Source organism: Gambusia affinis, linkage group LG08 (genome assembly GCF_019740435.1).
Source record: "Gambusia affinis linkage group LG08, SWU_Gaff_1.0, whole genome shotgun sequence".
Classification (NCBI taxonomy): Eukaryota; Metazoa; Chordata; class Actinopteri; order Cyprinodontiformes; family Poeciliidae; genus Gambusia; species Gambusia affinis.
Window position 1 is genome coordinate 15,429,073 of NC_057875.1, and position 25,350 is coordinate 15,454,422.

The 25,350-nt window shown below is 38.6% G+C and overlaps 1 protein-coding gene across 1 annotated transcript in view; it reads right to left on the reverse strand.

The window, feature by feature from the left end:
• Nucleotides 1-16,510, reverse strand: part of b4galnt4a (beta-1,4-N-acetyl-galactosaminyl transferase 4a) — a 137,778-nt gene extending 121,268 nt beyond the window's left edge. The window contains exon 1 of the mRNA XM_044124206.1: nt 14,992-16,510. Coding sequence (XP_043980141.1) covers nt 14,992-15,133 — 142 coding nt within the window. The 5' untranslated portion in view covers nt 15,134-16,510. The remainder of the gene's footprint in view (nt 1-14,991) is intronic.
• Between the last annotated feature and the right edge of the window lie 8,840 nt (nt 16,511-25,350).

A 25,350-nucleotide genomic window follows, 5' to 3' on the forward strand; every position in this document is an offset into this window, starting at 1 on the left:
CAATATACATAGTCAATTCAGTCTAATTATAGACGGATGCAAAGTCATTTCACATACATTCCAATTCAGTCCTAGTTATTAAACAATGAAGTGAAGTTCAGGATTTCTCAAATTGACTAAGAGTTTTTTATATCAGTAAATCCAGGCAATTTCATCAAGTCGCTGACTTTTTATCACTCCTAAAAGAACATATAGAGACAGTGGATCATTGATTGTATAGAGTCATTAATATGTTACAGAATTGTTTCAGCGCCAGAGTGATCAGTATCGACTCCTACATTTACTTTTCTGTATTATCTTTACTAAAGGTTGATTTTTTTTTTTTTTTTACATAATGAAAAAAAATCCAGGTTAATCAATATTGGAAAATATACACAAGACATGAAAAGAGCAGATTCAACATTTAAAATGATTGCCAGTACTGTCAGATTAATACATGTTTGATCAATAAAAAAAAAAAATGCCCTAAGTGAGCTGAACAGAACTAATACGAGCAGACTGGATGTTTCAGCATGATCAAAGTGATGAGCAGAATCCACTTCAGTCTGTGATGACTTCATTTGTAAGGCAAAGACTTAGATTTACCAGCAAACACGCTTTGATGATTGAATGATTCTTTCATATGGAGCAGCAGCAAAGTGTTAAGGGCACTCATAAAAACTAAATTGATGAATCTACTTTTTGCATGTGCATGAAGAGTGTGTATTTCATCCTGCAGATGTGTGGGTTGAAAGGAGATTTGTATAAAAGAAGCACTCTAATCAGGATTCCTTTAAAGCTGGGTAAAAAAGAAAAAACAAAGTGTGTAAAAAAAAAAAAGCTAAAAATCAGAGAACACCAGGTCCACCCTTTGTTATTATACCGCAATATCTACTTTTATAGAGAAGCCAAGTTACACTATTCATTGCTTCATCACAGGAATGGTGTTTTTAAATGAACGGGGGGGAAAGACTTTATTTGTCAAGCCTTAAGCGCACACAAAAATAGGAGTCTGCATTGACTTCCATTCATTTTAGAAGCTGCATTTGTGCATAACACAAACACTTACCTTTACCCTAACCAATACCAGCATATCTCTAACCAAAACTTAAGTGACATCATCTCTAAGCTTACCCTCTAACTGTAAAAATAGGCTCCACGGTTCTTTTGCCCGTAAAAGGAACCATCGGTCTGCAGAAGGCTAGTGAATAAGCCAGAGAAGGTCCTCAATACAATAACTAAGCGAGTACACGCACACACACACATAAAATGTCATTGGAGTTTTGGTACTGCAAACTTTTAAGCTTAATAAGTATTGCCACAGTGTGAATAGAAATCTGTTTTTAAGCATCTTCGCTGCTGCTGTTATGGAAGCCTTTAGCCACAGAACGCAGTGAGCAGGAAGCTTAAACTGATAAACAATCAGATGAAGGCTTTTGTGTAGTTTTGACAAGACGCTACAACCTTGAACATCCACTTGCTAGAGTTATAATGTGAAATGCCTAATTAAGTGGGAGATGAAATAGTAGAATATGTGCAGGAGCCCAATTTGTTTTCTCTCTAATTAGCGCTGACTAAGTGAATGAAGCAGCGATGTTTTGAAGTCGAGACCGGTTGAAGAACCTTCAGCACCAACGTGACTCGTTACAAAACAGGAATGTCAGCTAACACAGAAAGCTGCATTCCACAATGTGGCGTGAAGAATAAATGAATTAGTCATGCTTTGCTTCTAAGTGCACAAACACTTTAAAAAGGAAACAAAAAACAAGTATGCAGACTTATGGAAATTATTTCTTCTGTTCGGTGCACAGTCAGTGTAATAAACATTATAAAACTATAGTTAAATCTGTTTCAAATAAAAAAATAAGAAGAATAACTGTTCTTTTTCAAGCTTTTATGGACAGACTAAAGATCCTCCACATTTGATAGAAGTCCTGATGGATGGAGATCAGGCTTTGTGATTGTCACTAATTTGGTGTATGCTTATTGTCACTCTCTACTCGGAAGACCCACTTGTGCCTAAGCTTTAACCTGCTGGTTGATGCTGTGAGAATCTGATTCAGTATTTCTAGCATAATATTTCTGATGATGATACCGATGCTGAGACATACCACCGGTCTGTGAAATGCCCAAGCCCTTTGGCAGCAAAACAAAGCCACAACATAAAGTCGCCACCTATGTACTTCATAGTGTAGATGAGATTATCAAGCTGACAACCTTTCTCCTTTCCCCCTCGAATTGTAGCAATGGTTATTATTATAATGGTCATCATTGAGTTTCCTCTCCTTCTGTTGGTCTTTTCACCATCTTCCCTGCTTAAGACACTGACTAAAACTCCTCCACGCTGCTCCTAACATCCTGTCGCTTCAGGAGCTCTAATGCCTAAGGTGCTTTGTGAAATTCTAAGAAAACCCTTAGAATTCAAGACATTGAGATTTTTCCTAAAATTACGTCAGTAGATGCTACTTTTAGTCTTAGGATTCTTTGAGAATACGCGCCCTGGTTTCTAGTGTCTAAAAGTTTGAAGCTGTCAAATCATAGCAGCAGGAAAGTCTGTGGGACGTATGTATTTACAGACCCATTCAATAATTTGGAATATTATTCCAAATTCCAAATGAAATAAAACCCTTGTGTAGGAACACGGATTTTATTTGAATTATGAGACCAATTAATGTATTTCCATTTGTTTTTGTTTTTTTTATTTTATTTTATTTTTCAATAATTCACATGTGAAAGCATGTTGCACAAAAGTATGAGAACAGATTGGTACAGCCATTCAATGCACACAGCTTGAATCCTGCATTCTGGTAAGTACACACTTGGCCTTAGTTGTTTTCTCTCGCAGCCAAACAGTGTGATTACATGTCCACAGAAAGAGGTAGACCCGGGTATTATAGCCTGCAGCTGATGGCTAGTCCTCCTATCCTCTCTAGCAAAGTGAAAAAAACGCACCTCATTTCCACCAGCAGCGCAGGTAGTGGCAGCATTCAGAATTTGACAGAAAGGTAATAGAGTTGAATCGCTGTGAGGGAAAAGAAACTCCAAGAGAACAGCTTGTGTTTGCCCCTTGTTGCATTTGTAGATGTAAAATGTGAACTACAACTAGAGAGTGGAGATGATGTGAAACAGTATTTTATTGTAGAAAAAAGGAATAGAAATAAAACAGAAAAAACAGCAAGAACAGAAGTGACAAGAGGACAATGAAGGAAAAAGGAGGGAATCTATGTGATGTTAAGTGTATAGTACTCCTCTATAAAGATAAACCTTTTAAAAAAATGTTCTCGATGTGCCACTGTGCAAAACGAAGCAACAGAAAACAAGACGTGAATTTGCAAATGCTAAATGAAAGTCAAGACTGCTGCAAGTACAGTTCTACTATATTATAGAGCAGCAGCTATTTGCTTTAGGCTGTATCCAATGATGGATTTAGAATTAAAAATATAGCCAAGGCAATTGTAATACTTTTCTCGCCATTGCAAAAATTATTGCAATAATATTAACATTGCTCATCCCTACTTATATGTGGGCAAATCATTGAGAAGTAAAGAGGTATAAGTCATGATTTAAGTCCTAAGACCAGGGAAGAGACAGTTCTTCCCTAGTTTGCATTTTGTGCAAATAGATCAAAACCAGGTTCTAAGTAGAACTGCGAAAAGCAGGAAGAAAAGAGATCATGGCAATTACTAAAAACTGCTGTTGAACTCAAACAGGCTATTCACTGATCAAACGTTTTGGCACAAGAAGTAGTTTTTGAAAGTGGCCTCATGATCCCATTTGATCACTTTGCATTTTTAAGCTCAACTCCCAACTTGGTTATTATCGCATGCCATGAAATATTCATCCTTTTTTATTTATCTTCTGTCTTAAGATTTTGATACAAGCGTAGTTTATTTGTTCCTTTTTTACATCAATGGGCTTGCTCTCACCATACTATCAAAAGGTAATTTGACACAGTACTACTGCGGACTGCGGAGTCAATAGGATTTTTAAATCAGTGGGGTTTATAAATCCCTCTGAATAAATTTGGACAGAAACAAAAATAATCAAGTTCATTTAATGGAAAGTGCATGTCTGAAAGGAGCTTCAGTAGTTTAGAAATAGGTTGTTTAATGTGCATAAGAACTGATTGATTAACCTTGAGCTCAGTTTTCCATTTGATGACTAGCAATAGAGAACAAACGTCTGGAGTGTTTGCTTTCAGTTCATGCTGCTGTGAGCCGTTTAGTCTTCTAATGAATGCACTAGAAAATCTGAATATACAACCATAAAAACTTGACTGAGGGTATGAACTCTTAAGGAAAAACATATTAACGGTCAATTAAGACTAGAAAAGACTGCCATAAAAAAAAACCATCAAGAACAATTTCACAATTTCATTTATGAACAAATTTACATTTGGACTTCAGCTGCTACCATTTTTAAGCGGAAACCAATTGCTTTGTTTTCATCTTCCAGCTTTCCTCGGAACAAGTTCTTTTTAAATGAGTGAATATATGCAAAAATTAAACCAGCTATCATGGCAATTACGTCTCCCAAAGCCAGCATGCGCAGTTAAACCATGAAAAACCGTGCTCCAGAATAAACTGAACTTTCCTTGGATCTTGAATACCGTTCCTCGTGAGCGAGAACGGGAGCAGTGTTTGATAGCCTCTCAGAGTGGAAAGTCGCACTCCTCACAAAGCTGCTCACATAATAATCAAGCCAACGGGTGAGCCTTGTAGACACAAGAGAATCACAAAGTGCTGCCCTTGTCCTTTTTCCCCCTTTCACTTTCAAAGGCTTTTGTTTCCAACAAATTCCCCAATGCTTCTTAGAAAACTAGATAAATATGGAGACAGTCAGAAAGCAAGAAAAAAAAACAACCAAACACGTGGGATTTGATAAACACGCGTTGAGTTAAAAAGAAGTCAAGTTGAGAATATAAGGTTTTTATTATTCAGCTCTGTTAGAAAAAAGTGAGATTTTTACATTTGTATCCAACCAGCTTTGAAGCAGCGGGGAGCCTTATCATCACAAGCATCAGTTCTTTGGTTTTTCTTCATTCAAGCTTTATTATTACAACAAATTCAAAGGAGACTTTATGTCAATCTAAATGGCAGCCAAACATGCCAGCAAAAAGCCCTTAAATGTCAGTTTTAGAGAGAAAAAAAACCATAAAAACCTTTCCCATTAGGAAATGTATATAAAACTATTTATATAGTTTTATATGCCGTTTAAAAAGACTTTTTTCCCTCACCAGCATTAAATCAGACTGAAATTAGGTTAGTTAGGACAGAACAATACCTCAGATTATTTGTAGTTTTAAAGTCAGTTTTAAAGAAACAGGAAATGAATCTAAACCTTTTTCTTCTCGCAGCGTTTCTCAGAACATAATCTTTTTAAATAAAATTAAAAACTAATACAAATGAATTACAAATCTTTATTGTTCTTTCATTTACTAAACAGGATCGCCTAAATAATTCCTAACCATCCAGAAAGTTTGATATAATGTCAGAGAGAATAAAGAGAAAATGTTGGGGGGCGGGAGGTTGCAGTGTATGTAAATAATAGCTTTTTTTCACAGCTTGACAAATGTGTAAATATTCATAAGTGTATAATGAAGAGTCAGAATGAAAATTAAAGTGATTTCATAATAAGCTTACAGGAAACACAACAAAGACAGAAGCACACAGGGAGGGGCAGGTTCTGGTCACATTTACAATCTTATATCAAGTGTTTCATCTTAGTAGTTTTTCAGCAAGGCAGGAAAAAAAAAAAAAAAAAAAAAAACACACAAAGCTGATTTCAATGCAGCCAACACCTCTGTCTGCCAAAAAGTCAGTCTTTTCCGTCTCTGTGGTTAAGCCGTTCGCTATCCTCTGATCTTCCCTTTCTTTGTTTCAAGCCACTATAGCCTCAGAGAGAGGTGACCTTTTCCCATTTACTACCTCTACAGGATAGCTCATTCTGGGCAGCAGGGAGCGCACAGACACTCACTCTTTGATGATTGATTGAAATCCCACAAGGTCCGGATCACTTACTGTAAGGCAATACCAGAGCCGATACAGGGCAGTGCTGCAAAGAAACCCCATGAAAGAAAATCCCTCTGCAGAGGTGGGGAGTAGAGAGCAGAACCAAGGTAGAGTTTGGGGAAACTGACAAATCCCATCATGACATGGATCACGATCGCCTTCAGTTGATGTTCCCGCCCGTCTCCTGTCTCTGTTTTCCAGCTCATAAAACTGCCAGCTCATTCCCTCTGCTTTCTGACTGGCGCTCCCCTTCTCTGTGTCTCCCAGCTGTGTCCTAATAAATTGTCCAAACTGAGAGGCTTTTTATGGGTCTCTGCTGAGAAAATTGACCTTAATTAAGTTTTAATGGCATTGTTTAACAAAAGTAAGTCCTGCATTCTAAGGCAGTCTGCTGAAGCTACACCTAAACAGATCTACACAGTTACAGTATCTATAGAAACACATTCAAATCCCTTGAACTTCTCCAGATTTTGTCCTGAAGCAACTTTAGGCTTCAGTCAAAGTTATTGAAATTTTAAGTTACAGACCAACATAAATCAGCTATTCATATTTATGTATATATCTTTTTTTAACAGCAAAAGATCTGAAAGGTGTAGCACAGATACGTGTTTAGAATATTTTGCACAGCTTTGACTTTCATACAACATAAAAGCTTTAAACATGTACAATAAACAAACTGGCAGTTTCTCTCCATTGCTTTCAAAATAGCTCACGTTCAGTCAGACTACATGATAACGATTTCCTATTGCCACAACTTCTCCAATGGACTTAGCTCTATTTCAGCCACTGTCGCTCTCAGTTTGGAGCCGTTTTACTGCTGGAAGGTGAAACTACTGTCCCCACATCATAGACTGAAAGCAAAAAAATCAAAGACTTGATTTATTTACCAGAAGAAAAAAAAAAAGTTTGAATACATGTAAGCCACACCACCAAAAAATAGAAAGCAGAAAGGAAGCAGAAATAAATTTGGCCAAACTTCATAAAGACCAAATTTATGAAATGCATGACAATTAGTTTTTCTAATTCTCCACAGCTTTATGCCTCACCTGTGTGGTGGGTCAGCTGGTTTTCCTGATGATACTTGTTCACTAACGTATGCGACACAACATACAAAAGAAAATGCGAAGAAGAAAAAAAATCGGGACTTTTAAATGCTTTCGCAAGGCAATATCTCCAACGTAATGTGTGCACGGCCCATGAGCTAAGCGAACAGATGACGCCGACTGCGCACCACACCCATTGGAGGCCTGAAGTTATCACAAATCATGGTTACATCTTCTCCTGCTGCGTGTCCCACCTGTTGCGTGAGGAAGGACTCCTTCCTTCTTCGGCCTAAACAGCATCCACCCCCCGCCTCCATCCACCAACAATGTTCAGTGCGATGGTGCCAGCGGGCAGACAGTGCCATCATTCAGCTGCTTCCTCTTCCGCTTGGCTAAGCACTGGGCCTAAAGTGAAGGCAGCAGCGAGAGTGGGAAGGTGTGCAATAACAAAACCACAAAACTACATGGGCCCTCTTTCACACAAAATCTCTCCATTTCACCGGCACACCCTCACACGTACACAAACAAATCTCCTGCGGCAGAGGATGTGGCGCCAGGCCAGAGTGTTCATCTGAATGGGCAAGAGTTGGTACCTTGATGCTGGCTTGTTAGGCAGGAAAGTGCAAATTTCATTAACCCAGAGGTTAGCACTCTGGAGCAAGCAGGTTCCTGTTTTTTTAACCGACCCCTCATCCCAGATTCTCTCTACCTCTCCATCCTTAATACATACTGCACCTACAAGTGCTGAAATAAACTGAGTGTGGAATGGTTAAAAGCTCAAATTTTTCATGCACCAACGAACAGAAGTTTTCTTACCAGAAGGCACAAAACTCAGCACAATCAGAGGAAGGACTTGACTCACTCAATAAAACCTGACAACATGCACATAAGAATAGAGGGAGGTATCATTTTCGAGTCTTAATCCATCTGTTGTCTGCACCTCCGCCATGTGCTCTAGGCTACATCCTGAGCGCACTCGGGATGCTGCGAGAGTTGCCGTGGGGACATTGTTCATCCTCGCCATGGAATTACCAGAGAGATTTACTGTGTCGGTCAGATAAGCTGCAGGGCTAAAATGATGGCCAAGGCTGTGATGGAGCCCAAAGCCGACCTAAAGATCCAAGCTAACAGCAACACACTGCTGGACACATCAATATAGTCCTTTAAATGATACACAATGTCATATATATTCAAATAATATCATTCAAAAAAAGTGGGAGTTTCCCGATTTCTGCAGCAATCTGCTAAATTAGAGAATCCATTTTAGATCACGACCATCAATGTTCTTCAGTACGGCACTAAAAATATATAAAGGGCATTACACAAAAAGTTTGCATTTCAAAGTTTCTGGTAACAAGGTAATAATAAATTTCACCATCATCTGATATCCAACTTCCTTCTACTTGGATAAAAAAAAAATTCTGCATGCAGAAAAACCCGTGGGGAGGTAATGTTTAAAAATAAACACCACTCTACTGGGTTCACACAGAATCCCTGCATTAATGTCCCAAAATCTCTTTGTTAATGTGGACTACAAGTCCACTGTTGAGCTCCCCTATAACTCGCTCCGACATGATGTATGTGATATATGATGGAGTAAGAAGTGAAGAGGTTAAAACCTTGGGATAAAAGTAACAGGCCAGTTACAAATATGACAAGTTAATTGATCATCTTCACTGATGCATGATTAAATAATATTCAAAAGGTGGTGAATATTCTCCTGTGGGTGGGTTTATGTCTCACTACAACCCTAATTTTAAGTAACATGGAGAAATCATGAGAATTTGTACTTGCAAATCTGAAAAGTTGTAGGTACAGAAAACCCTCTGAAGGGTGTTCCAGCTGAAAGCTTATCAAGAACCCAAATCCAACCTACAAGCAAACAACGTACAAACGCAAAGGGATTTCTATCTGACTGGTGTGACTCTTCTTGGAGTAGAAATCAAAGTAAGAAAAAAGGATTTAAAAACAATCATCCTCCACAAGTTTTGCTTGACTTTTGACTAGTATTAAAATGCATGCTTCATTAGAACCTACTAATGTTCCAGTGAAGATGAAATAAACTACACACACTACAAGCTCCTCTCCCATATGTTGTCTCCATGGGCAACCGAGGCACCAATCTGTCGAGGCCCCTGAGACATCCCTTCCTTCACAGATCTCCTCCTCCTACTTTAAAGTGCTGACGATATGAGGTTGCTTTATATATATATATATATATATATATATATATATATATATATATATATATATATATATATATATATGTATATGTATATGTATAATAAAAGGCAACAGATTTGTGTTTGTATGCGCCGACATGTGTGCCCCCCCTTCGTGTGCGTAATCATACTTAATCAATAGAGGCCTGTGTGTGGAGGCCAGCCTTTTTCCTCCTCAGAGGACCTGTTGATGCTGAAAAACAGGGGGACCGCTGTACAACTGGGTGGCCACAGAAATGTGGCACTCATCTAAAATGCAGCAGAACACCGCCTGCCAACACGCTTCCTCATTGAAATTCTGATTAAATAAGGCCAGGCTGGCCGACCAGCACTCGGAAAACTGTTTAATTGCACCTTCCTGGCTCTTCTTCCCGTCTTAGGTGCAACAGCAACTGGGCATATAAATAAATCATCTATGGTCTATATATGCTCACTTATATGTTTAATGGAAGTCTCTTAAATTATGTAATCTAAAGAGGTTTTACAAATATTTAAAGTTGTAGAGCCTTTTTTGTTACAAAGTATACTTTAGTAAAAGTATAAATCAATAAGTCCCTCTCTGTGCCGCAAAAAAAATTACATTTTTCCTTCCTAAATTTACTGTTCTTGTGTTACCATTTAAAAAGAAAAATTCCCCACAACTCTCCAGCTACGTGTTTGTACTGCCTATCGCTATTCTGTCACCGTTTTATCACAGAGCTCCATCGTGTACTAAATTATTTACCTGCAGAAAATGATGGCTCTTTACAACACAGATGAGGCCAGCTTAAGCCACCAAACGATGACAAATCTCAACCAAAACGCCCCGATGTGAATTACTTGCGACCAGTTTCTTTGCATTTAAAGCATGGCATAAAATATTAACACTCATAGCTGTTTAACCTTGAGTAAGGTTAACAATCAGTAAAAGGTCGATCACAATAAAAGCTAACCTCATTTCGTTTTGAAGCACGGCTAAACAAGAAAGAAAAAGAAACACTTTTTGAAATGTTGCAACTATAAACTGTTGTGCTTTATGTGGGACATTATGTAGCAGATCAACACAGATAATTCATAGATATGGTTTCACAAGAATAGAAAACGCTTTTTTTTTCCCCAAAATAAAACTCTGACAAGCATGGCATTTAATAATGTAATTTGATCCAAGTACAAATTCAGCATTTCGGTGAAGGCATCATGTTTTTGGAGAATTTTATTGAACAAAAAGCATCAAGAAGACTAAAGAACACATCCAATAGGTCAGGATCAAAGTTGTGAAGAAGTTAAAAGCAGAGTTTGGTCATAAAACCAGATCCCAAGCTTTAAATTTATAATGAGACATAGGTGGAGGTTCAGCTTCCAGTAGGATTAAGATCACAAACCTAACACGATAGACATAAGAGAATGTTTTAGAAAGCATAACCGTGTTTTATAGCAAACATAATTCCTATAAGGAATATCTAGACTCAATTAATGTTCACAGATCCAATTTTACTTGGCTTAAGCTGTTTTCCAAAGAAGAACAGGAAAAGATTTCACTTTCAAAATGTGCAGAGTTGGTTCTACGATTGAATCCCACATTTTTTCGACCTTTGTTTGAAAAAGAACTTTGTCAACCATGTGCCATTATTCTTCCACTTCATAGTTATGGACTACATTGTATTGCTCTGTCAAACTAAATCACCATAAAACACAAAAGTTTATAGCTGTAATGTGATTAAAGTGAAAAAGTTAAAGTGGTATGAAAGCTCTGCAAGCTTTTCACTGGCTGAATTCAGATAATCCGTTTCTCCACATTAAATTTTATATGACAGTGTAATGACTGATGATGATGACAAACATTTCATAGATTTCATAGATTATTTGCTGTTAGACAGACAAAGCCCAAGAGCGGTTTATGCCAACATGTCTTTATTTTTCTACGTGGATGAAGGTCAAGGATCAGAAAATCGTCTCCCAAACGGGTACAAATCAAAAGCAAATTGGACAATCATTCAAATAATCCACCAAAAGACAAATTAGGTTACTCTAGCCATTCTCATGTTGGCACTGTTATATACTTGTTTGGTAGCAAAGATAAAAAAAAAAAAATCCTTCTAGCCTGATGAGAATATTAACACACTTGACGCAGGCGCCCACTTTCAGCAGTGGCTACATCTCACTTAGAAACCCCTTCTTCCAAGAGACGACAGGGTTATTCATGAGAGGTTAAGTGATTTGACCTGCTCAGATGCCTGCTAAATGGAAGACAGTCAATTAAGAAAGGAGAAAAAAAAAAAAAAAAAAAAAAAAACAAGACAAGAAAACAAGCCAGTGAGGCCCAACATAACAACTCCCTTTCCTCGGCTGACGGCCACAGCAGATGAGTCACAAAGACTGGCTATTAGCGGAAGCCCTAAAATGTGGAAAGCGGTGCTGTCAAAAATCATCATTGTGCGTTTGTGTCTCTGCTTTCAGGAAATGTAAAGGCAGTGTCACACTGTTGTGCACGTTAGCAGGAGTTTTCTAGCAATGATGGCAAAATTACAACAAACTGATGGTGTGATGTTTGCAAACAATTTTCATGCACAAGAATGTTATTTTACCAATTCTGAAGTTGTAGTTAAACGCACCTCTAAACCAGGAAAACAATTATGAAGAAGATTTATTAACTTTTGGAACTCGAATTAGATCCACAAACTTGTGGATCTAACTCTCTATTTGCTTTCATCCTCACAAATCCACAATTATGCACATAAACTCAAATGATATTTGGATAAATGCTGATGACCAAGCTGCAGAAAAACCACATCATCAAGCTTCTGACATAACCTTGGCTGCGTTTTCGACCACTCCACTCATCAGAAATGGTAGAGTTTATTAAGTAGTTGGACTCCTGACAAAGAGCTGGCTTTTACATATTGGCCATAAATTTTCAGATGGACTGAGGTCAAGGCCATTCTAGAAATTTAGTGTTAGTCTGATTTATTCGCTATAAAATCAGTTTCCTCGTGTGCATTTGTGATCATACTCCCTTCAGAGCACTGTATTGTGTCCTGATACTTTGAGACCCAAATTGTCACCATCAGATGAAAGGCAACCAGCTAGAATGACCTGAAACAACCCAGGAGTAACCCAGGTACAGACATTTATCTTTGTCTGGACAGATTATTTAAGATCAAACATAACTTTGACTGTTTGGCCAAAATGACAAGAAGAACATTAGGGCCAAAATGAAGTTGTTGACAGACAGAACTCCATACCAACCGTGAATCATGCAAAGGGATGCTTTTGAGAGAAAAACATTTATTCATATAAATATGCTTTTATCCTGTCCTTCATAATCCCTATTTTCTTTTAATTACTGGTGGCCCGTCCTCAAATGATACCATGATCATATATTAACATCAAAACTGGGAGAGGTGAAGTGTTGTAAAATCATGGATACAAGATTTATTGAGGGGCTAAAAAATGCATTTTCTAAAATTGGAAATAAGCTGTTTTTTTTTATATCGGCACTTAAAAACAACTTGGTGTTTTGCAAAAGGATGACTCTGCTACAGAAAACCGATAATGTTCATTAAGAAAAGTTTGCCACATGCAATTATAGTAATTACTCATAAATCCTGATGCAGCCTCCAAGCTGCCCTCAGCATGATTCAGGGGACCAGTCATCAGAAAACTATACCCAGGAAAACCCCAGACATTAAAATGATCGCTGTGTGTCAGTCAGCTGTGTGTATGAGAGTGCCGCGAACACTCTTCAAGGACATCACAATCATTAGGTATCACCTTACATCGGCAGCTGCGGCAGATACGAGAAGCCCATCAGCGTCAGGAATGCAGGGAGCCATGCTTCCAATCAGGTTCATCACTTCAGATCAGGCATTTGCTGTCATTTCCTGCGTCATCTTACAACAACCACCGCAATTAAGCTCTGGTAATATGAAGCGGGTAAATAAATGAAAATAAAACATCTGCCCACGATGTGATATATACCTCCAAGCAGCCTCAGACCTCTGAGGTCATAAAAAGCCCTTCGATTATTAACGTGGAAAGCGACGGCCCAGCTCTGGACCTGGCCCCGGACGGCGTTGCTCTTTACTTAGCCTCTGGGAGGAAGCTATTGTTAATTTATCAGACCTGCACCCTTCTCTTTGTTACTTCTTCATGCACTATAGGGTCATCTGCACCTGCAGGGCTAGAGTTTCTTGACAGGATTTTTACTGGGCCTATGAAACTAATAGATATTTATATTTCCGTAAAGACAACACTGACCTCATCACAACTTGTGTGATGTCTGATGACTTGCGATTGTTTCCTCCCTGATCCACAGCTGCAGCTATTTACCATAGCTGCTGCTCTGCTGACTGTGGCAGCTTTAGCGGGGTTTTATCCTTCCTTCTGGAATGGTTTGTCATTTTATTACACCACCCCACCATAAAAAAAACAACTTATGTAGGGTATTAAAAATATGTTAATCAGACATTTTTTATTGTAAATGTAATGTTCAATAACGAAGCTCGAACAAAGGTTGAGGAGGCTAATGATTATCTTCAGAACATTAACTGACACAAGTCTGTTTACATGTCTATTTGTATTTTCTATGTGTCTGGTACCCATGTTTGCTGACCGCTCCTAAAATGATTGAATATATTTGCCTCTTATCCCTGGGAGGACAGCATTAGAGTAGCAGCGGATACCAAAACAAGCAATGACTCAAGATGCATTTCTGTAAATCAGAATATCATGGAAGAGATTATTTATTTTAGTAATTTGATAAAGTAAAACTTATTTTATTGAGGTTTACTGCACACAGAGTGATACAGTCCGAGTCTTTATTTCTGTTTGTTTTTATTTTTACTGCTTATAGCTAATGATGCCCAAACACATACTTTCTTAGACAAGCAGAACATTACTTAAATCCAACAAAAAATAAAATAACATAAAGTAAAATACAGAAACATGTCCCCATACTTTCTGCAGTTTATGCAGTTAATGCTTGGTGGGGGTTCAGTTTGGGTTGACTGATTATTTCACTCTGGTCAGGAATGGAGGCCATCAGTCTAAAGTGCTTGAAAGTTTCCTGATTAAAAGGTGCACTGTGGACTTAAAGAAACCTATGAATAAAAAGCAAAAAACTTCACACAGTCCTTCAGATAACATGGATTCTGTTTCTCAATTCTTCTGCCAGACTCTAAGACCATAAATCTAAACTGGGAAAAGACAAAAAAACATTTGCATCTTTCTTCTTATCTTTAATCTGGTAGATGATTTTTGGACCACTGAGTTCATTGACTTTCCTGTTGGCTTTTACTCAAATTCTTGGCCGTATTTTGTTTCACAATCCTCTCGAGGTTGTGGTTATTCCAACTGTTGTGCACGTTTTTTGTTCTGCTACGCTTTTTCCTTCCACTCAACTTTCCATTATATGCATGGACATAGAGCATTCTCTAACAACCAGCTTCTTTGACAGAGACCGTTTTGGCTTGGAGATTGTCAATGACTGACTGGTCAACTGTCAAGTCTGTCCCATTACATGTAATTCTGGAGTTTTATGAATAGCATAAAATAAAATAAAAGAATAAAACAAATGCAGGGTGTAACAAATCTAAATAACTTTTAAGATAGAAATAATGAATTAAGTTACCTTTTAGATGAATAAGAATTACTTAATTTGATTGATTTCACAGAAAGGTCTGACTAGTGACTTTAAGCAAAATGAGCTCAAGTCACCACTTAAAGCTCCAGATTTTTTTTTTTGTGAATGGATTCTACCTTTTCCGTAGTTGAAGTGCAGCTTGATGGTTTTGCTCTGGTTGATGTGCAGGTAGGTGAACCACACGGCCGAGGTGAGCAGCACCAGCAGCAGCAGGAGCTTGAACTGCTTCCGGATCTTCTTCACGGGGAAGCGCAGCATCCTCGCTGAAACATCCTCCGGTGGATAGGAGACAAAACGGGTCCGGGGAAAGTGGTCCTTGAAGGCGCTGCTGTTTGACTCTTCGCTGGGCTCTCTCTGCTTGGCGGACCACTCTCTCCTGAAGTCACGGCGAAGGCATCCCGCGGCACGGACTGCTGACTACAACCCCGAGGCGCGTCTCATCCCCCCACATCCGCGGGGTGACGGCACGCTGGTGGTGTCCTCTGATCTGGATCCAAACACGTCTGTGCAAGGCATTGCTTGCACATTCACCCCAGTTTCTCTCTCTCTCTCTCTCTCTTCGTCTCTGCTCCCTTTCTTTAGCTTTAGAGTTTACACGCACTTGGGCGAAAGCAGTGAAAAGGCTGCAGCTCCAAAGCCGCTAAATTCTGTTGAGAGTGTGACCGGGTGAGCAAAATAGCACTCTAGCGATAATCTATCCAAATCCCCTGGAGCTCAAGCCCTTTGCTGACACCACGACGCTGATTATTTCATCGGCCACTCAAGGATCATCCCCGCCGGTCATGGGTTTAGCGCAAAGCATCAAAGAGGAGCAAGGGGAGGGAATTTAAGTTTCCTTCCATGTGGAGAGGTGAGCCCGTTAACGGAGGGTCTGATCTTTGTAAATGAGAAACGAATCAGTGATGCAGTCTGATGGCGTTTGTGTGAAATCTTTGACAGAACGTGAGGAGTGAAGAACCCGACGAGGAGGAAGCCAAACGCCACAGCCCCGTGCGCTCCATCTATTGTCACACACAGCTGAGAAGAAGGCGGCTCACTCAGTTGGAGCGCCTTTTTATCCCGGTCGAGGGAGAGGAGGGGCGATCAGCTGTCATCCTCGCACTCGGATGGGTTCGCGTAACCCCCGAGATGAGTAAAAAAACAAAAACAAAAAAACAATTAAAACTGTTAACACTCCATGGCGGCGTGACAAGGGCGCAGGTTACTCAGGTCTGACAGTCTGACGTGAGGTCCAGGAGGAGATCCGTCCATGTGCTTCGGTTCCGTTCCTTCTCACGACAGGTGCAATTCCCCCAAAGTGTCCGAGTACGCCATGCGTACGTAGAAAGACCCCAATCAAACAAGCTCACCTGAATTAAAGTGATGCACGCTGGTGTGCTGCTGCTGCTAGCCGCGATGCGCTGCCCTGTGTTGTTGTTCCTGTCATGAGCTTTCTTTCACTCCCCCTTTACAACGGCCGCAACAACAGAGCGAGAGCCGCTTGGCAAGCAGTGCGGGGGGAGTAAAAACAGCGGATCTCCGGGAGGCTTTTGCCGCAGAGAACGCAAACGCAGACAGAAACGAAGATGGTTTTTGTTGTGCTGTACAATGGGAAAACGTAAGGGTATCCTTCTTCTATACGCCCATCAATTGAGCAGCATCACAACGGTACGGAGCAACCTAACCTGGGTGGACGGGGAGTGGCAAGCCAGCCGACCAATTGCAAGTCTGCAAACGGGGTTAGGGGAGGCGGGATCACGACGTTCAACCTGACCGGTTCTTCTTTTTTTTTTTTTTTTTTTTTTGGGGGGGTAGCGTGCTAGTATGATCCATCATTCAATGAATAAATTCATAACCTTAAACATATCCAGCTCTTCCACAGGAAACAGATGTATAGTGTTGATCTTTTGTTTATGGTAAACTGAACTGAAAAAAGACAGTAAGGTCTGTCTCAATAAGCAACTAATGGCATGATAAATTGAAATAAGCTCAATTATTTCCGTTTGCATGATTTGTCGTTTTTCTGTTTTTTTCTCACTCTTTCTACCTAAAAATGGATGACGTCTTCAGTCTGGTGCTTCGTCTTTTTTGAAGGACAATACACAGACTACATAATTCCTCTTATGAATTTTTATTTATTTTGGATACTTAAAATGTCTTCCAGTTTCAGTGTTAAATATTCGTTGGAATTGAGAGTTTATCTTAACTGCAGCAATGTTTTCTCGCATTATTATCCATCCATCCATTTTCTAACACCCTTGTCCCAAGTGGGGTCAGGAGGAGTGCTATCTCCAGCTAATATTTTATATATATAACATATGTTATAAAACATATATAGACATTTACTTGTGTTTCAATAGAAACAATTTGTGCATCGACATCACAGATTGTTGTCAATCTAGAACACTTGCCATTCATGTTCGATTCACTCTTTAGTTGCTTTAGAGCTAACAATGTTTTTATGTTTAGTTCTTATGTTTCAACATTCTTGAAGGGTTTATCTGAATTTTGACCCTTTCATGTAAGAAACGTGTGTTTTCCATGTTAGCACCATCAGGCCCTCCGTCTACCACCAGTAGGTGTGGCGGGTGAAGAGTCTCACCCAAGGACACAATGACAGAGACGGACCAGGTGGAGTCTTGCCACACGCATGCGCACGCCCACACACATATAATATTCAACAATCAGTATCTGCAAGTAAAGGCAATGAACTGAATAGCAGTCATGATATTTAGATGCACCCTTTCTCCAACACACCTGAATTATATGGAGTGTCTATTGATTGACTATTTAAAGTTGACACACAACCACTCTGGGAATAGGATGTGGTGAGGATGCAATTCAAGCAGATTTTTAAACTGTCCATTTGAGACGGTGCTGAGCCCGTCTTAGGGTGGATGCCCTTCTAGTTTTACTGAAATGGATTGATTGTCAAGTGGGCCAATCAATCTTGTTTATTTATAGCACATTTCAGCAACAAGGCAGTTGAAAGGCCAACACATAATACAAACATAATACAGCAACAAACAATAAATGTTTGTTGTTTGTGAAGTGCTATCATCAAAATCATCAATACACATCAAATATGTTGGTCAATGCTGCAGTGATTCATCTTGATCCCTGATTGTTTAAGCGTTTTAGAGGTGTGATTTATTTATTCTACCTTGAGTATTCTGTGTTCTTATTCTTTGATAAGATCAGTGTTGTTTTTGTTTTATTTTAGTTCAGTTATACTTAGTGCTTCTAGTTATATTTATTTCTTCTGTCTAGTTACTGTAGTTTTATTATAATTTCTTTATTGGTATATTTATTTACTAGCCCCCTCTGTACTCTCCCTCACCCTCTGTGCCTCTTACTTTCTCTATCTCTCTTCATCCTGTTTTCTACTCTCCCCTCACACCTGCAACCAGTTTCTAATCTGTTTCTTGTTCAGTAATCAACCTCCCTAGTACTTATACAACTCGTTCTTGCTGTTTCCTCCCTCTATCCTGCGTTCTCCTCAAGTCTCCATGCTGATTTTTTTTTTCTTCTTTTCGCCCTGGCTTCCTGTGTTCCCTGTGGGTGGGTTTTTGTAAGCTTTTTATCATTTTCTTCATTAAACATTCAGCATGCTCCCAGCTCCAGTCTGCATCTTGGTTCACCCAACAACTCACATTTCATGACAATTATAGGTTGAAAGCAACTTTATGCAGATGGCTTTTTAGCCTTGATTTAAAGAAGCTCTGTTTCAGCTGTTCTGTAGTTTTCTGGAAGCTTGTTCCAGACTTGTGGTGCACAGAAGCTGAATGCTGCTTTTACATGTTCTGACTCTGAGAATACAGAGCAAAACAGAACCAGAAGACCTGAGTGGCCTGGAGGGTTGATGGAACAGTTAATGAATTTCAGCGCTAAGCCATCCAGTGATTCATAAACTATGCTTATTATGATATTATTTTAAAGTATTTTAAAGTGTCTTTGAATTACAGGGAGCCAGTGTAAGGATTTTAAAACTTGGGTGATGATCTCTATCCTCCTGGTTTTAGCGAGAAGGTGAGCAGCAGTGTTCTGGATCAACTGCATATGTCTGTTTCAGTAATCAGCGTGATTTAAGATGAACACACATTAGATTTTCGGTCCTGAAAATGTTCTTCAGGTGATAGAAGGCTGACTTTGTAATCATCTTATGAAGGTTCAAGTCTGAGTCTATAACTACACCCATATTTTGGGCCTGATCCTTGGTTTCTACGAGTAACAACTGAAGCTGTGCACTGACTCTAGATCATTCCTCTTTGAGCCCTGTACAAAAATCTGAGTCCAGGCACACCATACCAGCAAGCCTGACGAAAATGAATAGGGATGGTGGGTTTGGTTGTTTCTCAGCATCAGATCAGATTTTTTCAGCAAAAATTGGAAAGTGAGATGTTGCTGACTGGATGGAGTAACTTAATTGACTCAATGGCACAGCGAATCCGAATCTGATTCAGGCAACTGGACAGTGCACACCAAATATAAGGAGGAGAGTAAAGAATAATAGAAAAATAAGATTTAATAAAAGACAAATAATTTGATTTAATTCCCTAAAAACTTGATATTGTAAACAAAATGAGAATAAAGCAATCTAAAAAAGAGGTCTAGAGGTAATCTTTTCCACACATCTAACAATTAGTTGCTACTCATGTTTGTGTGACAGACCATTCTATGTGAACGCAAGACTGCCGTCTGGTGGTAGAATGCAAATTAAAGACAAGCCATGCTTGCCTGTTTTAAGTAGGGCAACAGTCTGCAGTAACTGCACTGCTGATGTAAGGTGTTTGAAATTATTGGAAAATTTTATATAAATTAAAAGTTTGTTTAATCTCCTACATTATGTCTTTGTGGGGAGTTTGTTTTTTTTCATAGAGTGTATTGATTTATTTTCATTTAAGTTTCATTTTCCCAGAGAAAATGTGTGGGAACCAGGTCTGAATTTGATCACCATGTAAATGTTGATCTCACTCTTTATGTTACGTTATCAGGTCTATCAGTTGTTAGCTTTCCAGTTTGGAGTCATGTCACATTGTAAGAATTTGCTAAAGATCATAAATAAAGAAGTAAGTTGGTTCTTTGTTGCATCATGCTATTACTAATATAACAACATTTAATATGGTTGAGAAAAATATCATATTTCCAGTCCAACTTAAAAATATGACATTGACATAAAATTTTCCAATAACTAAAACAAACAATACTGTCATGTAAAATTAGTCCTATTAGGGAACAGTTACTTAAAAATTTAAAGAAAACTGAAAAGCTGAAGTCCAGGGTTTCAAGTCTGACTTACTGTTATATTTATATATCTTCATAATTTCAGCCCTTGACATCCTGACTATAAGATGGACTATTATCCTCAATCTATTCTGCATTTTAAGCACAGTGGGAATAAAACATGTCTTGTTAATTAGGATTTGAAATACTGTTGGAGATTCTGACATCTGCAAATTTAAGCATCTCACGAAAATAGAATGAAGTCTCTTTTTCCATCCTTTTTTAAAACAGCCTCATCCATTGTCTATGTATACCAATTTTTTATTCATTTCACTATCCTGCTGTAAAGCATTATTTATTCACGTTCTGTTTTTGTATATTGGGAGCATTTTGTTGGTTTCTTCAGTTATTCTAATTTGGTTTTGGAGTCTTGCTTTCTTCATAAGATGTATTCTGGTTATTAAAGACTCGGCTCATTTCCACCACAGTTAGTTTCTGCATTTGGGTCCAGCATTTTACTACAAACTATGACACTTTCTTTAATTGCCTTCACAATCATGTTATCTCTCATCTTATATATTCTACATTATGTTATTTGACCTCAGATTTCACAACAATATCATATTTTTTTCATGAAAAAACTAATCAAAAACAATGATGTCGTCTGTGAAATACCGAAGCTCAGAAACAAACAAATCTCAGCCAAAGGAGAGAAGAAAACATGTCAGTTTCGAAACTGTCAGTTCTCAAAGGCATTGAATGTTGCAAGGTAAGGTGATGCAACACTGTGGTAAACTTTCAGCTCTTTCTGCTTTCCTGCATTGATGAGAGTCTGTATGCACACACACGCCCAGGCTTCTACACACATATATATACGGTATGTATAATAAAAACTCTAATAATATCATCTTTTGAGCAAAAGAATTCTTCGCTTTTTACCTTTGACCTACTTCGGTTTACAGTGTGACCTCACATTTGAAGTGAAACTAACTTTATCATAGGCTTTAAAGCAGGGGTCTCAAACTCCAGGCCTCGAGGGCCGCAGTCCTGCAGTTTTTAGATGTGCCACAGGTACAAAACGCTGGAATGAAATGGCTTAATTACCTCCTCCTTGTGTAGATCAATTAATTATTCTATTCAGGTGTGGTACAGCAGAGGCACATCTAAAAGTTGCAGGACTGCGGCCCTCGAGGACTGAAGTTTGAGACCCCTGCTTTAAAGTCATGTCCTGTTGTGTGAAATCTGTAGCTGTTGATCACATTCACAGGTTTTGATAAAAATAATAAAAAAAAACATTTAAAATGCTTCCCCCTCCATCACCTGGCTGAAGCACACCATTAGTTATACAATCATATTTGATTGCATAACTTATTTTCACCCGACTGGAAAGAGAAACTTATTAAATGTCTTTCTTTTGTTTTTGAGTTTATTTCAACTTAAACACAGCAGGGGAGGTGCAGACTTTTAACTTGCATTAACAATGGACCCATTAAAACTTCAAAGACCACATGTGGCTCAATTTACTGGCAATTAGTGGTGTGAAATAGAAGACAAAAAATAGGCTTTATAGTCTATTTATGCAGGCAAACATGCCTTCCCCCATCAAAGAAGCATTTGGTACCTTTCCATCTCCCTTCAAGGATCTGTATGCTTGGGTGAAGAAAGAAGCAGCGTTGTGCATCAGAATAATACAGACAAGGTTGGAGGCTGATGGAGGTGGGTGAGTTGCTGTTTCATTGTGTATTCCAGCGACTGTGCCCACACACGAGTCTCTGTCCAGTTGGTTGTGACAGGTGTCTGAGAGTGCAGCTGAAGTTGTGATATGATCTGCCACTGAGGACCGCCATGGGGGGATTGCAGCACTGTCTCAAAGTATGGTGATATTCAGATGTTTAGCTCTGAGAGAGATGACACTGTTCAGCTTCAGTTTTGCTGTAAGCTCTTTTAAGTCTTCACATCACACGCATCCAACATCTGCCTGAATGCTTTTGTCTGCTTTCCTGTCCTTCAGCTTTCACCTTCTTTTCATCACTCTCTCACAAATGCCCCGCCTCACTGTTTTCCTGGGCAGCACAGCCGCTCACACGGTTTGATGAGAGGTCTGAGCTGAAATGTCAGAGGCATTAAGACGTTTTGACCACTGCATCCCTTTCGGGTCAACTCTGGCTGCCCTGTGCGTTTGAGTTTCTTCCTCCATTGAACGAGTGCAGAGTGACATTTCCTCCTGCTGTGTTGTGTCATATTAAGCTGCTTTCTGTGGTAGCATGTCAGTGAAACAGCAATAGAAAAGAAATACTAAAAGAAAAAAGTAGTAAGCTCACTGTATTTTTCTAAAACAAATGAGTAAAATAATCGTTGGTGTGAATGCTGTAGGCATTCCTCCACTTTGTCCCATTGTAAGGATTTGGTTTTCTCTGTGTTGATTTGAGTTTTTCTGTGTGTTTATTTTGGCTTTCTGTGTCTTTTGAGTCTGGTGTTGTCCTGTCTACCCCTTGATTGTTCCCTGGTGTGTCTCGTTCCATGATTACCCTCTTTGTATTTAATGCCACCTGTGTTTCTGTGTCTTTGTCGAGTCCTTGTCATACCAGTCTGTTTAATCTGGCTTGCTGTTTAGCTGTCCCATCTAGTCTAATTTCTACTCTTGTATCATTAATTAAACTCTGAAATGTGAAGTGTGTATTTAGCCCCACTGAGTCAATACTTTGTCAAACTACCAGTTGCTGCAATTGCAGCAGGTCTTTTGAAGTATATTTCTCCCAGTTTAAATATTTGCCTAAGCTCAGTCAGACTGAATGAAGCCTACCTGTGAACAGCATTCTTGTAGTCCTGTAGCAGGTTCTCAACTGAATTTAGGCCTGGATGTTAACGAGAGCTTTCTAAGACATGAACATAGGCTTCAGTCAGAACCATTTTCTTGTAGCTCTGACCCTATTGGTCACGTTTATGGTGACAAATAGAAACTGAACATTGCCAAGTCTCACACAGGCTTTCTTCTGGGAGCTTCCTTTATTTAACACAATTCTTCTTATCGTTTTCCATAATCATCTTCCCTGTAACTTCTAAAGAAAAAAGTAACCTCATGTTGTGATGGTGGCACTGAAATCTGTAACAGCATGCAGTAGAGATGCTTTTCATATTCATGTGCAGAGCTATTTTTCTGCTATCAAAGTGTTTTACACATAGGCCTGTCTGTATGGATCTCTGAGGTTTCTCTAGGGTCACTATGAGCTTCTTCATAGCTTCTCTAGAATAATGGGCTCTTGAATTCAAAGCTTGAAGTATTGTTTTATAACCTGACCCTGCTTCTAACTCTTCCACAACTTTTTTTCCTGTCCCATTTTCCTTCTACATCTTCATAAAGGTGTTTGTTTACTAATGTTCTCTAACAATCCTCTGAGGCCTTCACAGAACAACTAGATTTCTAAAGAGCATCTATGTGAACTCTTGCTACCAATTCGGTGACTCATTAAGTAAAGTGGTTGCTTCTGTTGTATTTAGGGCATTAGACCAGCAAGAGCTGAAACAAATAGAATTCTCGTACAGAACATTTGAAATTTGTGGTTCTAATATGTGAAAATGAAGAAAATGCACTATAATAATAACCTCAGAAAACCAGTTTAACACCACAGTTTTCTTATGAGTCAGACACTGGTTTGTTACTGTCTCATTTGACAGAGTGCAAAACACCCTGTCTACAGCGCCTTGACATTTATTTATTGCTACTACTGTAATTCATTTCGCAGCTTACGCATTTTGTCGATGGTGTGAATGTTGCGAATTTCATTGCATGTTCCCAAAAACAAAAAGCTCAAAAATAGTTCTCCCAACAGTGTTACATTAGCCTGAAACACATTAAGATGTGAATCCGTCAGATTTGCTAATTGCGGTGGGTTTGTTTAGGAAGCAGGAATTATCAAAGGACAACATCAGTTTGACTTGTCAAGTCTATATCTGAAAACATGACTGCATTCATTTTAAATCTTCTAAAAAAATTTGAAACCAAAGTGACTAGTGGCCTCAAACTTTCTCTACTTCACGGATGAAAGAAACAGTCTAAAATAAAACTGAACCAACTCATTCGTTGTGATTTGGACTGTAAAGACGCAAGTCTGCTTCGAAAGAAATCTAGGTCATTCCCCTATCATTAATATGCCAACCAGGTGAAGCACAAAGAGGATTAGAGAGAAGTAATGCCGCCAGGGCTCCTTGTATCTATCTCCCTTATTTTTTTCAATCTTTTTTTTCTTTTTAACCAAACAATAACATGTAAGTGTTCCCCTGTGTCAGCTCGAAAAGAATATTATTAGTGGCAGAACAGAACTGTAATAAAATATCCTGGCATGAACCTTGAGAGATTGTTTTCAAACCTGGGATGAGGATTTTGCCCGTAGATTCTATTGAATGTTAGGTTTTTTAGGCATAGTTACACTTACTCTCTTTAATGGAGCACATGAACATGATAATTGTTTGTATAAACATTATTGATTGTATGAATATCAATAATGCAATTTTACTTGTTTGCATATTTGATACTACTATAGGTATGATCTGATCTCTCAGACATTTATACATATAAACATTTTTTTAAACCCAGTATATTAATAAACCCTTAGAGTTCTATGTAAATAGTTGTCAAATAAATTATTTTAGGCATTCATATGATATACTTAAAACTTGAGTCACATTAACTGCAATAGCTCTACTTATGTCCGGGGGCCAATTTGTCTACAACTTCTATAAAAACTGAAAGAAACATTATGGAGGTGAGTGCAGAAAACAACCAGCTATAATAAAAAATAATAAAAAATAATTAAAAAAAAGACTTTTAGAGGTATTTAAATTCATTGGCAGCACCTTGGCACATATGGTAAAACTGTTACCTTGCAGCAAGAAGGTTGTGAGTTCAAATTCCTACCTTGAAAACAAATCTCTTTCATCAAAGTAAAGTTGTCAATAAAATAATTTCATGTAAGTAAGACATTTATTTCTCATGATCGCACCACAAAACCCCAGTGAAAAACTGAAAATCGATCAATTATATAAAATTTCATCAAGTTTAACAACCAAAACAATGAAACACTGACGCTCTTGTTCTCTGAAAAACAGACAATGATTGGATATAATAATGTTTGATGTGTTTTGAAATACTTGTATCGCCTATTTAATGACACAGAGAAGAAAATCTGCCTCGAAGGACATGACTGTTTGACATATCAGCAACTCACCTGTATAACATATTGCCTCAATGTATGTTTTTCAGCTCAGAGCACACT